Raw genomic sequence first — 18,546 nt, 5'->3', positions numbered from 1 at the left:
AAAATAAAATTTCTATTTCGACTAGGGTTATTGAAAATACGGCGCTTCACGGTTTCGGAAAAACTAGGTTTTTCCAGGTCATTCAGGGCAAAAATGAAAACAAAAAAAAGAAGAATAGTAACACACACAACAGAAAGTGAAACATTCTAAATTCACGATTAAAGTGTGTACGGGAATAAAATGTTGGCTTCATCTACATCAACAACGTGTAAAAATTAGCTGATTTTTTGACAAACCTTTCTATATTTGAGCATTGCATATGGTACAAAACTAATTTACTATGTAGATTTTCTGAATAGAGGAAGAAAAAAACATCCTAGACTTATGCACAATGGACTATTATTCATTAATTTGGCTTAAAAGTGAGGTGATTATTCATTCTACGTGATTCCATTCCTCCTTTCCAGTATTCTAAAAAAAATTTACTATCGTTGTTTGGATCTCATTGTAATTTGAAGATAAGTGATCGATTTATGTTTAAGGTGTTAATGAATTTGTTTGGGTCACAAAATCTTATTTTTTTTTTTTCTTTAGTTTGTTAGTTGAGAAAAGAAACGACAAGAAACGTTCATTAGGAACTTTAAGCCTTTTGTGACCACTGCCTTGTATTGACCATTTCGTGAAAAATGGTATGTATTTGGTTAATATTGTAAGCAAGTTAATCCGAACTCAATCCCCTAAAGATAAGAATGAACTTGCAAATTAATATAAAAATAACAGGAAATGTCCCTTCGTTTTCAAATTAATATAATTCTCGTATAGGAAATTCATTTTCCTTTTTTTGTTTTCATTATTTATTATTCATTTATATTTATTATAAACAGGTGTCAACGGTGTACTAAGCAATTACAATTTCAATTATGAGTTCATTCCAGCAAGAAAATCAATTGAACGCTAACAACAACAACAACAATGTCATGAATGAATATATTAGCTATTCGGTTCCATTATCTCCTGTCACTACAAACGAAAACCCTCAAGATTATTGGATGAACGGTTTGATTGCAAATTCTGTTCCGATCTCGCAAACCACAAGCAACTCCGATATCAATTATAGCCAACCACCAAATCCTATTAACTTCAATTCAATTTTTGAAGGTGTTAACATTTTCTCTAATGATGATTTCACTTCTTCATCTAACGACATATCGTTAGCCAATAGTCCAGAAACTAATGCCACATCAGACAGTATTGCGCAAAACTTAGATGAGGTTAAAGTCAAATTAGAAAACCACAATCAAGCTAGACTAGATGCTTTGGAATTCGCTTTTGAAACCAAATCAATACTAAAAGAACAACCAAAAATCAAACAAGAACCAGGTACGAAGGCAGCTACTAAACCAAAGAGAAGAGCACCAAGAAAGAAGTTGACCGAATCACAAAAGAAAGCTCATAACAAAATTGAAAAGAGGTATAGAATCAACATTAATGCCAAGATTGCCGGCATTCAGAAAATCATTCCTTGGGTGGCTTTTGAAAAGACTGCTTTTGAAACTGGTGAAGAAAATGAAACTGAAGCTGAAGCCAAGAATAATACTAGACTTAATAAGTCGATGATCTTGGAGAAAGCTACTGAGTATATTCTTCATTTACAGAAAAAGGAAGAAGAATACATGGCTGAAAATCAAAAATTAAGAGAACAAGTTATTAAATTGGGTGGTGAAATATGATTATTTTTTTATTCTTCTTTTAGAGTCTTTTTATTATTTGTTTCGTTTCTTCTGGGTCCTTTTTATTATTAGTGCTATTTTATATTATTATTCTTTAATGTGTTGATGTATTTTATGTCTTTTATTCTTTGATAGATAGATTTTTTTATATTTAAATATACTTTTTTATGTGTTGATTAAAGAGTGCAGCTAAATGCATCTCTTCCCTCTAGTTTCAACTTTACATTGGAACAGGCATAGTGATGTTGGTTTAAAGCTAATTGGTGCTGGTCATATTTTAATTTTTTTGCCTCATCTCCATGCATCGGACTTATACTAGCGAATAAATGAATGGCAGCGTTAACATTGCCATTTTTTTTTTTGCGGCAAATGAACACTCTGCGGCAAAATTGATCTTATGGATATTGAGATGCTTATTATTGTTTACTATTCCCTATAAAATGAAAAAAAAAAAATTTTAATCCCAACTTATGATGAGGAATGACTCAAAACAATCTAGCATTTAACAACGGATATATTTGCTATTGGTAATTGTCACCGATACTTTATCACTTTTATTCTTGCAAACCCCATACACCTAAGTATATATATTCCTCATGTCATATCCAACCCCCAAAAAGGAGCAAGACTCTATACTAAGTGAATCATACCAAAGTTTTTCAACTGCATCGACCAAAAACCCAATCAAAAATTTCATTTACTCGTTCAGGGTTAACAGAGATTTACAAGTTACTTCTGATGAGATAACTACTCCGGATGACTTATTGAAAGGATATCAAGTTAAACTAATTGCTCTATCGTCATGCATTGGTAGTGGGTTATTCATATCGAGTGCATCCATGATATCGTCTGCAGGTCCTGGTGGTACTGTTATTGGATATTTTATTGTTGCTATATTGATGTTTTTCATTGTGCAAGCATTAGGAGAATTGACAAGTTCATATCCTGTTAGAGGTAACTTCCTTGTCTACAATACTCGTTTTATTGATGAATCGTGGGGGTTTGCCATGAATTGGAATTATTGTTTACAATGGATTGTCAATATTCCTTTATCTTTGGTTGCTGCTTCATTAACTATTCAATATTGGACTGACAAAATCGACCCTGCAGTATGGGTGGCAATATTTTGGGTTGTTATTGTGGGAATCAGTATATTTGGTGTCAAAGGTTATGGTTACGGAGAAAGTTTGTTTTCAGTAATCAAAGTAGTCGCCATAGCTGGATTTTGTATTCTAGGAGTTATACTAGCAGCTGGAGGCGGGGAACAAGGATACATTGGAGGTCGTAACTGGCACCCTCCATTCGTCAACGGGTTTCATGGTATTTGTAATACTTTGGTTAACCTGGCTTTCAGTTATTCCGGAACTGAATTAGCAGCAATTGCCGCTGCAGAAACATCAAATCCACGTAAATCTTTAAATAAAACCATCAAGCAAATATTTTGGAGAATCTTAATTTTTTACATGCTTGTTATTGTGATAGTATGTTTCTTGATTAGACACGACGATCCCAAATTAATGGGTAACTCAAGTTGGCCTGTGTCACCTTTTGTTATTGCAATTTCCAACGGTGGAATCAAAGTCTTGCCTTCTATTTTCAATGCTGTCATTTTGTCTGCATTATTATCAGTGGCTAATGCTAGTGTTTTTGCTACATACAAGCCATTAGTTGCCTTAGCAGAAGCGGGCCATGGACCAAAGTTTTTGGCTTATGTGGATCAAAAGGGAAGACCAATATATTCAATTATCATAGCTCTTGCCTTCGGTCTTATTGGATTTGTTGGTTCATCAAGTAGTCAAGCTGTTGTGTTTAATTGGTTATTGGCATTAAGTGGTTTATCATGTATATTTATTTGGTTTTCAATTTCATTGGCCCAAATAAGAGTGAACTATGCTTGTAAAGTGCAAGGTATCGATTCCAAAAACGTTCCATTCAAAGCTATTGGTGGAGATTATGGAGCTTATTTTTCCATGCTTATAAATGTTTTAATTTTAATGGCGCAGTTTTATGTTGGGTTATATCCTATTAATGGTAAATCGTTAAATGCATCCACGTTTTTCCAAGCTTATCTTGCTGTTCCTATTGTGTTGGTTTTCTATGTTGGGCACAAGCTTTGGACCAAAAATTGGTCATGGTATATCAAGGCAAAAGATATAGATATCACTACAGGAAGAAATATTGTTGATAGTGATTTTGAATTGCAAGCAATGGAATTTGAAAAGGAGATGGAACCAAAGAAATCAATTATGCACAGATTTGTCAATTTCTGGTGCTGACATGATAAGAAATTTGTACGATTTTGATGACATGATGCATGTTTATGAAGTTAGATAGTATTGTAAATATACATTGTACTATTATTTGGCAATTTAAGTAACTTTTGACATGATGTCTACTCTATTACGAAAACAAACGTATTTATAGTACCACCAGTATAAATCGGCAGCGTACTAAATAATTTGGTCGTTGTAAGAATTGACTTGGACGTAGAGATCGTGCCAAACTTTTTGGTGGCGGTGGTATCAGTTTCATTGTATGCATACAATCGCCAAAAAAAATTAGCTCAACTGCAGAACAAAGAGACAACAACAACAACAACAACAAATTGGAAAAATCACCAAACAAAAAAATGTGAGAGAGAAAAATCAATAAAGACAACACAGACAGTTTGCAAATATCCTAAGTATTATCACGTATATATTCTTTCATTTTTTTAACACATATACAGATTTCATTTGTTTAAAGTTCTTAAAAAACACCAGATGTCTAATGTTCAGCTGTTGATTGGAGACCTCAATGGACTATTAACGGATTCCAAAAGAAGGTTTCCTGATATTAGACTGTCATGTGAGGCTGCAATTAAAGTACTAAAAAGTTATTCACTAGTAGTCCCAATTCAAGAGATTAATAAAGAGGATCACAAAGAGGAAATATTGAAACCGTTTATTTTATCTTGTAAATCAGGAAACATCAAATTGACTAATATTTCAATACCAGTGATTCACAAATTAATATTGGCTCATTTGATTCCTGAACTGGATATTACTCAGGCTTTACTATGTTTACTGGAAGCTTCTAATTTAGCTGTTGACATTCAATTGAGAATCTTACAATGTTTACCGGCATTGATGCAAAAATATCCAATAACGGGAACAAATTTACTTGACATGTTAGCCATATGTTCTAGTTTGACAGCGAATAATAAATCCTCAATGGTGGTAAATACTGCTTCAGCAACATTGCAACAATTGTTTACAAATATATATGATAGTATTGGTGAAAGTTCTAATGAAAAGAAGAAAGAGCATGAAGTGGTGATAGATAATGATGAAACCGTGAAGTTAGATTCATTGTCGCATGAAGGGTTTTTAATATTTCAGGATTTATGCAACTTTATTGATAATGAATCACCCACTTATTTGAAAGACTCTATACACATAAAATTATATTCAGTGCTTGAAATCGTGGAGAGCATTGTTCATGGGCATCAAGTTTTATTTCAAACTCATAAGGAATTGACTTACTTGTTGCGGGTACGACTTTTCCCATCAATGTTGAAAATCTTAAATTCTGTCACAAAAAACTTCCCATTAGTGAATAGAACAATAAGAATTATGAATGTTCTATTATCAACCCAATTAGAAAACCTCAAGATAGAGAGTGAAATTGTCTTGTCCTTTTTCTGTCATTTGGTAATTGATGGAGGAGAAACGGAGGAAAGAGAATCTAATTGGGAAAAGTACATGGTTCTTGAACTACTCAAAAATTTGTTTAGTGATTTTCTGGTACTTAAATTAATTTTTCAACAATTTGATTATAATAAGCTGATGAAGAATGTATTGAAAGAATTATTCAGTGTGTTTATGGTATATTTACAAAAAAGCAACACCATTGTTGATGACATTGTCAGACCAGTTTCAAGATTGGCTCCAGGTACCTTTTCAACTGATGGATCTAGTTCTAGTGGTTCTGCTTTACATGGCTCCAACGGCAATTACTTATCGCGTACAACTTCAAATTTGAAACCACTGGTCCTTGATCATTTGGATAAATTAGAACCACCTGGCAATATTCCATCTACGTATGGGATTTATTTGATTTATCAAATATTAATACTTTTTTCTGATGGTGTGGCTAATTTTGTTTATAATTTGAACGATGAATCTAAAGATCCAATTAGTTTAGAAGCTGATGTCGAATTAGCAAATGCATTGATCGAAGGTTGTGGTGTTGATGTTAGTTTATTATACGAGAATTTCATTTACACGTCAATGGATGATGATAGTTTTAATATATTGATTAAGTCGTTTCAAAAATTCACCCATGCCACTGGCTTATTAGGAATAACAGCCACCAGGGATCGTTTGTTAGTGATTTTGGCAAAGGCAATCATTAAGAATACCAGTAAAAATGATACCAATGAAATAAATTCACAATCGCATTCATCGGGGTCAATGTTGCAAGAACAGAAAAAACATTTGTTAGCATTTGGTGGATCTTTGGTTGAATCCATAAGCACGTCAATTGCTGGAGAAGGGAGTAATGAAACAAATCAAGCGAATACTTCTAGTACTTCCTCTACTAGATCGACACCGGTGGCTGCACCACATAGTGCATTAACTTCAAGGTATTTTAATTCACGTCATGTTGTTTGTCTTCGAGTATTGGTTAACACTGCAATATCTTTAAAATCTACATTACAAGACTCTTGGAATATTATTTGGATTGCCCTTCAATGGTGTGGGTATTATCTCGATGGACCTGATCAGTTTAGTCCATATTTCAACAACACCAAGGTACAGCAAACATTAAAGGAATCAAAGAAACCACAAATCAGTGCACAAGATGTGACAAATGTGGAAAACTCCATAAAGAAATTATATGTAAGCATTGGTGATAGTTCAGTTGAAACGTTTAGAACCATACTCATCACCTTAACTAGATTATCCGATTTTGCTTTGGATGTTGATAATGAGAAATATGAAGATGAATTACCTATATCCAGTTTTAACAAGAGTTATTTTGTTTCAAGGTTGGCTCAAGTTAGTGAAATCGATGAATTTCATAATTGGTTAATTAAAGATGAGGAATCATGGGACATCATTAGTTCGTATTTCATTGATTTGGGAACGAAAAGAAATATTCATTTCAGTTTAAGAAATTATGTTGTTGAAATGTATATGAAGGTTATTGAGACTGTGGCAGTTTTTGGATTTCAACATGATGATTTGATTGAAGAAACTTCTCAAAAAACATTGAATGGGTTGAATGGATATTTGGAAAAATTATTTGGCATGGGATCGTCGAAAGAATTATTAATCAATAATCGTGAAACAGAAATCCATCTTTTGATTCTTACCACATTGCATACATTGATTGACAAGTATGATAAAAATTATCAACAAACATGGAATGAAGTATTTAAACTTTTGAATACGCCTTTCCGTGCAGTAAAGAAAGATGAAGTAGAGGATACTATCAATGGTGATGATACCAGATCTGATGAAGGGGTTTTACTCAAGGACAAAACTCAGCTTTTGGTTGAAAAATCATTTGACACTTTAAAATTAATTCTCGATGAATTTTTGTCTACTCTCCCATTTAATCAATTTAAATTGTTAATTGATACATTGTCCAACTTTGTTTATCAACAATATGATTTGAATATATCATTTAGTTCAGTTAGTTATTTTTGGTTGATTAGTGATTCATTAAAATCAAGAATGGTATCATTCAAATGTGAGACAGTCCTGAAATCACATGATAAGCAAACTGAAATACATGATGATGAAAACAAACTTCTTGAACTTATTAGTGGAGAAAAAATTGAAAGTTATAATTTTTACATTTATTTAAACATTTATTTATTATTAAGTTTGGCGAAAATATCTAAACATGAAATTAATAGAGCACAAGTAAGAGATGGTGCTATTCAAACATTTTATCAAATCATAGATGTTCATGGGAATGTGTTGAAGAATAAATCTTGGGATATGATTTATGATATTGTTCTTTTACCCAATTTTTTCACTATTGTTCCTGAATCAAGAGGTAAAGATTGGTTAGATAGTTTACAATTGATTTTCACAGGATTAATTAGTCTTTACAACAAATTTGTTTTGAACGACGATAATGGTAATGGCATTGTTGTGAAATGGCAATATTTGATTGATTATTTTGATAAATTATTGAAATTACAATGGATTGATTTAAACTTGAAAATTTTTAAATCATTACAAGATTTAATGACTTCCTATGGAGGGAGTAAGAACATAAATAAGCAAGTGGGTGATTTGTTTTTCAAGATTTGGTCACAATTCCCAATTGAGTACGATTTGATTAATAACAATTATCAAGAGTCTTTGGTTCAATACATGCAATGCTTCCTACCTTTATATAAGATAACATCAAAAGATTTGTCAATTTCAGATATGGATTTAATAATCAATATTTTCAACAAATGTGGAATGTACCCCGTATTACCAAGTAATCAATCTGATAATGCAAAACCAACCAATTTGCAAAATTCTATTTTGCAGAATTTGAAACTTTTGAGTAATGTTGACAACAATATTAATTTGCGTCCAGAATTTGAACCTTTGGTGATACAACAATTGAGTAATATTATTATTTATCCCTATGGAATTAGAAATAGAATTGAAACCAAATTACAAAACAATGAGATTGTCAAGAATAAATTACCTACATTTGTTGCATTTAGTCATTTGAGTTTGAATTTATTAAATGAAAATTTGAACAACTTTGATGGGGTTTTCTCGAGTATTGGAAACGATAATGCCATAATGAAATGTTTGAAATCATTACTTGAAATTATTGAAAATAAGTCAATTGGAATAAATAATTCCGGGAAAGAACAATCATTATCATCACTCTGGATTGAAAGTGATCTTATATTTGTTAAAATTATCAAGAAATTGATCAATCATCGTGACAATAACAATTTATTAACTAATGATGAATTTTGGAAATTAATTATTCAAAGAATTGAAATTAGTTTTATTGCGTATGATGAAAAAAACCAAGAAATCAATATTACTCAATACCACGAATTGATAGAATTAGTATTACCAGAATTGTTGAAATATGAAAACAATCAGCACATGATTGAAGATTTGGTGATTAAACTTTATGAGAATTCATATTTGTATAAATTTAACGATTTAGAAATTAGATTAATGGATCAAGAGAAATATACTGTTGACAAAACGATTGATAATTTGACATTATATAAATTTGATGAATTTTTCGGTACGACTGAATCTATTGAAAAATATCCAAATTTACGAATCAGATTAAATTGTCTAGAAGAATTGATAAATTTTCTGCTTGGAAAAGATACCAATACTGATTCACAAAAAATTGTTTTGAAACAATTGTGTGAAAAGTATTTGATTTTGAGAGCTAGTTTTACATTTAGAAGAATTTTGAATGATATCAAATTAGTATATAAATGTCCAATTCCAATTGTTCAACAGAAAGAATTGTTAATGATATTGAACGGGTTGAATGAATTGTCAGTGAAAAATAACAATAATGATGATTTGAAGAAATTATCACGTTTGTTGATTCAATTAATTCCTTATTCATCAAGAATTAATAATTTAGACAAAGTATTGCCTCAAGTGTTGATCAAAATCTCACTGTAACGAATGAGACTAGACAATTGGAGAGTTATGTAATTATTGTGTAAATAATAGAAGTGAAACGATATAGAACCCACACGTTGACAGTCTCCGAGGTTGATTTATTTTAAGGACGACTTGGTCTCGTGTATCCAGTAAAACATGATGCTTGGAAATAATTGCGCTTAGCCGTAGTATCATTGTTGTTCTTACAATGCATTGTGTGGTAGTTTCAGGTACCACCACCGACAATCATCCTTCTTCGTCTAGAGAAATTTGCCGGTGTTTCATTTAAGTGTAACACAAAACAATAACTGCTTCGCCCCAATTGCTACCAAGTGTGGAACAGAAGTCTAGACGAGGACTAACTAAATTCTTTCAAGATCTTAAAGGTTTGGTTACTACAAATAACCAACCAACTTATCCATTTTGAAGCTATGCCAAAAAAAAAAGATTATGATATAATTTGACTGAGCCTTGTTATTTGTTATGAAGATTGATTGAAAAATGACGTTGATTTTGTGTGTTTGTGGTTAATGATTAAATTGCTAAAATTAGATTGATAGTAGTGTGTGGACCAATTACTGATCCAGAAAAAAAAAATAATAACAAACATTCCGAAACAGGTAGTAATTGGTGTTTGTTACACGACTTTTATATGTCATTTTCTCTTGTTTTTTTTGCATCGAATATTACTGTCAATGTATGTTACATGTAACATTATAGATGCAATAGGACTAGAAGATAATTGTAAGTTGAATGAGGAGGAACATTTTATGTGGTAATAAGAAGATAATGAGGTTATAACACCAACCAAGAATTAATGTTGTAAAAAGACCTGCTGAAAATTTCATTAGTAAATATTATTTTTTCGTGTCCCGCCTTCTTCTTTCTTGCTTACTAAAAAAAAAGCCTTTACACAGAAATTTTTTTCTTTCATTCTTCCATTTCATTTACAACCAACTCCCTCCTTTCTTTGATTTGGAAACCAAGATTCACGAAATTTATCACTCTTCTTTTTCCTTTCCTCCTTTTCCTTTCTATGTTGATTATACTATAGAAACTTACTATCTTATTTCATTTCCTTGCATCAACTTATTATATACCCATTTCTTCAATAGTTGGATTGGATTAGTATTTTCACACAGATCATTCGCTTAAAAATCTGAAATCAAATTCCTTTTTTTTTCTAAAAATTCCAAACAATACAAAAACAAAGAAGGAAAAAAAATTTTTAGAACTAAAAAGAGCTACGTTTTCAATTACAATTAAAACATTATATCCCTTGCATTATACCAAAACTTATAGACAGACGACAGACAACAGACAACCCGCTTAATCTTCTTCTTCTACATTTATTCCATATTCAATATCATTCACTATGTCTAATTTTAGAGATAGTTCTAGTCCTCGAAGAGGCTATTCAGAATTTGATCCTGAATCTGGTGAAGGTTTAGGAAGAAAGAAATCATTAATTAGACCAGAAAGATCAAGAATGGATGAAAGCCATCCACGATTCCATTATACTCAAGTTGCAAATCAAGAATCTAATCATATTAAAGTACAACCATCTTCAACTGGTGTTGATCCTCGTAAATCAAATGAATTATCAACATCAAGATCACATTTGAGTAATTACGCTACTCCACCACATCAAGAGGAAGAAGAAGACGAAGGGATCCCCTTAATGGATATACACAATGCTTCACCCAATGTTAGCAGTGACCAAAATAATGATCTAAAAGGTGGACGTGAAGTTTATGGATTAAATGATGAAATCAACGATTATGGTAGTTCACCCAAGAAAAACCAAGTCATTTCATCTTCAAGACCAATGAACAACGAAAAACCAGCTAAACCTAAACATGATATATATTTCTGGAAAGTTTATTGTTATGCTATTACATTTTGGGCACCAGCTCCATTATTGAAATTATTTGGATTACCAACAAAAGATCGTCAATTCGCTTGGAGAGAAAAAATAGGGTTGATTTCTTGTATTCTTTACGTTGGGGCATTTGTTGCTTATTTGACTTTTGGTTTCACTAAAACTGTTTGTTCGAGTCAAGTGGTCAGAACCCAAATTAATCATGTCAACGGAGGTTATTTGATTATCAATGGTAGAGCTTATGATTTGACTTCGTCACAACATCCTAAAGCAGCTGGTATACAAGCAGGTTCTAATGTTTTATATCCTCCCATGAATGCCGGTGGTAAAGACGCATCATTTCTTTTCCAAAATGTTAATGGTAACTGTAAGGGTTTGATTAAACCAAGAGATAATTGTTCTATTCCCTACGATGGTGATGAATTGGCTTGGTATATGCCATGTCGTCTTTTCAACCAAGATGGTTCAACCAAACCAAATAACACATTTGCTTATTATAAAGGTTGGGCATGTCATACTAGTGAGACCGCTCGTGATGCCTACTACAAATTGAAAGTCAATGGTGATGTTTATTTCACTTGGGATGATGTCAAGAATTCTTCAAGAAACTTGGTAGTGTATTCTGGGAATGTGTTAGATTTGGATTTGATAAATTGGATTGAAACCGATGATGTTACTTATCCGGAATTATTTGACAAATTAAGAGATGATGAAACTTATCGTGGATTGGATATATCTTTGGTTTTGACAAATTCTGAAGAACGACAAGCAGCTAGATGTTTAACCGAAATCATCAAAGTTGGTTCTATTGATACTGATACTATTGGTTGTATTGCCTCTAAAGTTGTGTTGTATATGTCCTTGGTGTTTATTTTATCGGTTGTTGTCGTCAAATTTATTATGGCTTGTTGGTTTAAATGGGTCACTTCAAGAAAACAGGGGGCAACAATGTATGATTCCAAGGCTTGGGCCAAAAGAAATAGAGAAATTGAAGACTGGGTCGATCATGATCACGGTATTGGTGCTGAAGTTAAGACAGTGCCTGTGAAAGCCAGAGCCAATTATAAAGCAGCTAAAACCAATAGACAATCTGTTTTCCATAGAGCTCAAAAATTGTCATTGGGACCAAATGCCGATTTATCACAATATTATGATAATCCAAATGCTCTTTCCAAGACTTTTAAATATACCACTATGTCTACCCAAGCGGCATTGTTAGGACGTAACGGATATGGTAAACGTGGTAATAATGCCAATAAAAGTGTTAGTGGAGGATTTAATGGTAGACAATCCAATCTTTATTTAACTGATCAAGGTTCTTCCACTGATTTATTGAACCGTCCAGTGTCTTCTTATAATCCATTTGATTCCATGGGTGATGATTCTATTGTCATTAATGGGTTATCTCCAGATATTATTCACCCAGATGTTGTTCCTCAACCACCAGTTGAATATCAACCATTTGGATACCCATTAGCTCATACAATTAATTTGGTCACTTGTTATTCTGAAGATGAAGAAGGTATTCGTATCACTTTAGATTCTATTGCCACCACCGATTACCCTAATTCTCATAAATTAATTCTTGTTATTTGTGATGGTATTATTAAAGGTTCAGGTAATGATGAAACTACTCCTGATATTGTGTTGGATATGATGTCGGACTTGACTGTGCCAAGAGATGAAGTTGAAGCTTATTCCTATGTTGCTGTTGCCCAAGGTAGTAAACGTCATAATATGGCCAAAGTTTATGCTGGGTTTTATAAATATAACGATGAAACTGTGCCACCAGAAAAGCAACAACGTATTCCGATGATTACTATTGTCAAATGTGGTACCCCTGAAGAAGCCAGTGCACCAAAACCAGGTAATAGAGGTAAGCGTGATTCACAAATCATTTTAATGTCATTTTTACAAAAAGTTGTTTTCGATGAAAGAATGACTAGTTTAGAATATGAAATGTTACAAAGTATTTGGAGAATCACAGGATTAATGGCAGAATTCTATGAGATTGTATTGATGGTGGATGCTGATACGAAAGTTTTCCCTGATTCTTTAACTCATATGGTTGCTGAAATGGTTAAAGATCCAACTATTATGGGATTATGTGGAGAAACAAAAATTTCTAACAAGGCGCAAACCTGGGTTACAGCAATTCAAGTTTTTGAGTATTATATTTCACATCATCAAGCCAAGGCGTTTGAATCGATTTTCGGTGGGGTTACTTGTTTACCAGGTTGTTTCTGTATGTATAGAATCAAGGCACCAAAGGGGTCCGATGGATATTGGGTGCCTATTTTGGCAAATCCTGATATCGTGGAAAGATATTCTGATAATGTGGTTGATACTTTACATCGTAAGAATTTGTTATTATTGGGTGAAGATCGTTATCTTTCCTCATTGATGTTGAGAACTTTCCCTACGAGAAAACAAGTGTTTGTTCCTAAAGCTGCTTGTAAGACTGTTGTCCCCGATAAATTTAAAGTGTTATTATCGCAACGTCGTCGTTGGATCAATTCTACTGTGCACAATTTGTTTGAATTAGTTTTAGTTAAAGATTTGTGTGGTACTTTCTGTTTTTCTATGCAATTTGTTATTTTCATTGAATTGATTGGTACTTTGGTGTTACCAGCAGCCATTACATTTACTATTTATGTGATTATTGTTGCTATTGTATCTAAACCAACTCCAGTTATGTCTTTGGTTTTATTAGCAGTTATTTTCGGGTTACCTGGTTGTTTAATTGTCATTACTGTGTCATCCTTATCTTATCTTGTTTATTTTGTCATTTATCTTTTCGCATTACCAATTTGGAATTTTGTGTTACCAAGTTATGCCTATTGGAAATTTGATGATTTCAGTTGGGGTGAAACAAGAACAGTTGCTGGTGGTGATAAAGGAGATCATAGTGCTGTTGAAGGTAAATTTGATTCATCAAAGATTGCCATGAAAAGATGGAGAGAATGGGAAAGAGAACGTAGAAGTACTGAAAATAGAAAACAGCAACAACAGCAACAATTGACAAACAATTCTAGTAATAATTTGGCTGTTCCTGGTGCTGCTTGGGATCCATCTAATACTGGAGGAAATTTGATTGATGATTTAAGTCAAGGATCTTCTTCAGGGTCCAGTTGATTGGGTTAAAGCTTAAAAAATAGAGAGAGAAAGGACTTTTATTTATGTATATGGTTATATAAAATTATTAACAATATAAAAAAGACAGATTATATTTTTGCGTCATTTACTTGTAACATTATATAGATTCCAGAGTATTTCTAATTTTGTTTTGTTTATTACATGCATTTTGCAGAATCTGTTACATCTACACAAAAAAGAAGTCACGTAATTGTTGCAAAGAGAAACAAAGTGGAAATTACTACGAGAGTACGTATTTGTTGCAGACTCGAGGTGAGTGCGAAAGGGGAGGAGGAGTTTGCGTATATGTTATGTAAATCAGGGGAGATTGTGAGACGCGTATTAGCACCAATGGTTACCAATTCAACCAACCAACTACTGGGTTGTCAACACAGTTGGTATTAATGCAAATGTTTCAGTTTTGAGACAATAACAAACACCCTTCCAAAATAAAATGAAAAGTTATACCATACCCCCTTTACAGAATAGATGAAAAGTTAAAATTACAACTAAACCATATTCCATTATGTCAAAAGTCTATTTATAAACTAGTACACCTAAATAAATAATACAAATTTCAAAACCATATATAATAAATATCAAATCTTTATAGAAGTGTTTTTTTATCTCATTGTGAAATGCTAATACTCAAGGGTCCCAAAATTAAACAACACCTGGTTGATAATAGCTGGAAAGCTTGTGTAGGATACTGAACATTTAGCATTCTTGTGAGATTTGCTTAGCAATTGGTAATAAAAATCAAACTAAATCAAACATTTAAGGGAAACATTGAAATACCACAACAACTGACGTCAAACCTCAAACAGTGCTGGATAAACATGAATATATATATGTAGATAATAACTTGAAATAAGAGATGTTCTGTTTTCTTTTTGGGAGGAATTTCTGGAACGAAGTTAACTTAACTCGTTATCAAATGTTAACCGAAGTATAGTGGACGGTTAAAAGCTGACTGATTGATATATATATATATACCAATTGACTCGGGATATTGTTGAAGGGTCCTTTATTGTTTAAATGAATCTTGGGGCTGATGAGCTAGCAGTTATCACTGAAGATGAACTCGATATACTGTCATTAGAATTGATTGAACTATCAGTTGGACTACTTGATATATAACCACCTTTTTGAATATACAATTTTTTGAATTTTTGCAATCTCCAAGTGTTTTTAGCTTTTTTGATAGATGGTTTGAAAGCTGAACCTGGTGTAGCTAATGCATATAACATCTTATTTGTTTATGTGACGATAAGGATATAACTGGGGAAATATGTTAAGAAATAACGATGATTGAATGAAGAAAGTTAAAAAAGAAGAGGAAATATAAAAATCTCTTGGAATATCTTTCGAAGAATAGGGATTATTCAACTGTATTTATATTTGGTCCAGAAACTCTAAAAAAGTTGAAAGACAAAACAAGAAGGTGTGAAAAACAATTAATTGTATATTGGAATGGAAACTCCAGTAATAAGATTAAAGAAAGGTGCATTGCATGTATGTGATATGCATGATAAATATCACAACGTAAAATGGGAGAGGCGCTAATAGTTAATAATAATAATGACGACACTGATCGTTTTCTTTATTTTGGGCGGGGGGATCCAGTATTGTGAAAGCAAAAAGAAGAAGAATGTTAACCCAATATAAAGAATCAATATGAAAAATATGAAAAGTATGCAAAAATGCTTAACAAATTTTGCATCAATTTTTTGTGTTTCTTTAGAAAGCAATTCAATTTTTGTAATTTTTACCCGTTAACTTATTGTTCTTCACTATTTTGTAGTTGTAGTTGTTTTTATGCTTAACACACAAATATAAAAGAGAGCCCTTTGGAATGTTTAAATGGCTTTTTTATTCATTGTGCATTTTTATGAAATTGCAAGTATATATTTTGTGATCGATTCTTGCCAATCCCAACAACAACCCAGCCCAACCTACATTAACAGGAAGAAGTAAGAAAAGATGAGGAAGCATAAAAGCCAAGAAATTGACAAAAACCCTTTCAGTGTGAGTTTAAAAAAATAAAAATTTCTTTTGACATTGTTTGCAGTTACGGTTAATGGCCACGGAAAAAAATTTATTGCTCACTAAACGTGACTTTTGTTTGACGAAGAATGCTAGAGTAAACATAATCCATTATAGTAGGCTATATGTGGAGACTTCGAGGTTAGGAAGAATTCATTCATTCATTCCAAGTAGCAAAGATAAGAAAAATGCACCTATCATACATTTGAGCAACAACGTGGGATTTGTCATGAAATTAGTGACAATTTTTTGGAAAGACTAAACAATATAGTCTGTGACAACATATGAAAAATTCGGTGATCAGCAAGAAACTAAACTTTTTTTTTTTACACTAATAGGTTGTCTATATTGTTTCATTGTCGCAAGGTAGTCGTTTGAACGAATTGAAAGGGTTGAAAAGACAAAAAAGACTAAAACTAAAATGAATTTAGAGAACTTTGATTTCGCTTGACAATTCGTTAATTCAGTTGAGTTCGTGTGCACCTTCTGTGAAATACTTAAAATGAGAAAAAAAATTTTGAATATTGACTGTACACTTTTTCGTGTACATCTTTCAAATTCCCTTTGGTCAGATTTCCATTTCTTAATATTGTAAAGTGCATACACGTGAAAGACGTATAAGCACATTATTATTATGTAGCTAATGATCACGATCGTGACAATCTTAAAGGATTGACGATATACGATGATTATCATGGATACTGTCAGTCGTTTCAAGTTATCCAGCAATTCCTTTAAGGCGTCAATCAAATCAAATTTCTTGATTTTGTATATTAGCGATGGTTTTAGTTTCCACTAAACCATTTCCTTATGGCAGAGTGTTTCCCTTACTTCCGTTCAATATCCATTTAGTACAAACTCAATTTCATTTGATATTGTTTCTTTTTCCGTTCTACAATGTTGAGGGTTTGTCCTTCATTTTTTAGTTTTAGGGAAAACTCGGTTAAACATGTAGAATGGGTTTTAATTGACTGAATTTCATCTGCAACACCTTTTTTGTGTCTATAAGTTTTTTTTTCTTGTTTGGCTGTCGATTCTATCACACAATATCACCACCCACTACAACTGCTATTATCATCATCATTATTGTCGATTGACTTACATTTCGTGACTTCTCCTCCTTTAACAATTTAATGGTTTGGATACACCATTGTTTTGGGACGCATTTCTCCATAAACTACTTTTCAAGCCACTACTATTATCTAATTAGAATTTTAAGCTTTGAATATTGTTGCTCCCAAATTAATAGAAGTATAGCTCTGGTCTTTATGTTATCTACGCACGGCATTAAACGTTTCATCATCTCCAGATAATCTTATATCTAGATTAAAGAACTTATATCCGAATGCAAATTATATACTCAGATCATGTGAATAAGCCAAATGATAGATCACTGTTGATACTCTAATCCACAATTTGGATGTTTCAATTCCATGTCTCTTGTACTTTAAGACTAAGGCGACTATTCTTTTTCACAACTAAATACCACCACATTCTTCGTCATTGTTCCGTTTTCTGTTTTTTAAATTCTTGCATTTTAAATGTATGGAAACCATTCTTGTTTACACTTTGTGTCATCAATTCTTTTTTCACGAACAATCGAAGAGCTCACACAAAAAAATCTCACCATCACCACCACCAATAGTTTTGTTTAAAACAAGGGTTATGTAACCCTTCATAACTAATAGGGGCATTAAAAATTCTATTGTTTTTGTAAATTTATGTGAATCTAGTTGCTCTTTAAAATAGAAAGTTTTAGCAGGGGTGAATGTGTGGTGGGATCAATCATGGAGAAACATTTAGCCAAAACAAAATTGTTTACTTGTCAGTTCAATTGGAAATTTTTCATAATCAGTAAACATCAGAATGTGAAAAACGAGAAATAAGTGAAAACTCGTATTCATTAATAATAGTGGTGGTCTGGCTACTACATTTGTATAATTGAAAAATATTCTTCATATGATCAGCTTACCTGCAGAATTTCACCTCCTTGCTATAATTGTGTAATTTTGAGATGTTTTTATTGTCTTCCAAGATGTATAAGTCCGCCTTGAGTTGTTGTCATACATATTGTAAAAGTCATTTACAAGAAGAGGAAGAAAATATTTGGAAAATTTTGACCTTTCAAGATAGTTTTGCCGATTTGGGTAAATAGGCAAAAATT

General features: G+C 32.3%; 5 protein-coding genes across 5 annotated transcripts; 4 read left to right on the top strand and 1 right to left on the bottom strand. All coding sequences in view use genetic code 12, as the record gives it.

The window, feature by feature from the left end:
- Positions 1-860: 860 nt before the first annotated feature.
- On the top strand, positions 861-1,670 carry TYE7 (regulatory transcription factor TYE7; the record flags this gene model as incomplete). The annotated part of the gene is made up of 1 exon (XM_717059.1): positions 861-1,670. One exon carries the CDS (start codon positions 861-863, stop codon positions 1,668-1,670), a length of 810 nt encoding a protein of 269 aa, XP_722152.1.
- Positions 1,671-2,266: 596 nt separating this feature from the next.
- Positions 2,267-3,946, top strand: CAALFM_C113130CA (uncharacterized protein; the record flags this gene model as incomplete). The annotated part of the gene is made up of 1 exon (XM_717058.2): positions 2,267-3,946. One exon carries the CDS (start codon positions 2,267-2,269, stop codon positions 3,944-3,946), a length of 1,680 nt encoding a protein of 559 aa, XP_722151.1.
- Positions 3,947-4,432: 486 nt separating this feature from the next.
- On the top strand, positions 4,433-9,337 carry MON2 (Mon2p; the record flags this gene model as incomplete). Its single annotated transcript, XM_717057.2, has 1 exon — positions 4,433-9,337. One exon carries the CDS (start codon positions 4,433-4,435, stop codon positions 9,335-9,337), a length of 4,905 nt encoding a protein of 1,634 aa, XP_722150.2.
- Positions 9,338-10,694: 1,357 nt separating this feature from the next.
- Positions 10,695-14,336, top strand: CHS3 (chitin synthase; the record flags this gene model as incomplete). The annotated part of the gene is made up of 1 exon (XM_717055.2): positions 10,695-14,336. One exon carries the CDS (start codon positions 10,695-10,697, stop codon positions 14,334-14,336), a length of 3,642 nt encoding a protein of 1,213 aa, XP_722148.2.
- A 1,034-nt stretch (positions 14,337-15,370) lies between these two features.
- CAALFM_C113100WA (uncharacterized protein) lies at positions 15,371-15,586 on the bottom strand (the record flags this gene model as incomplete). Its single annotated transcript, XM_019475175.1, has 1 exon — positions 15,371-15,586. One exon carries the CDS (start codon positions 15,584-15,586, stop codon positions 15,371-15,373), a length of 216 nt encoding a protein of 71 aa, XP_019330720.1.
- Between the last annotated feature and the right edge of the window lie 2,960 nt (positions 15,587-18,546).

This window comes from Candida albicans, chromosome 1 (assembly GCF_000182965.3).
Source record: "Candida albicans SC5314 chromosome 1, complete sequence".
Taxonomy (NCBI): Eukaryota; Fungi; Ascomycota; class Pichiomycetes; order Serinales; family Debaryomycetaceae; genus Candida; species Candida albicans.
The sequence above is the reverse complement of the archived record's forward strand: the minus strand, read 5'-3'. Positions and strand labels throughout refer to the sequence as shown.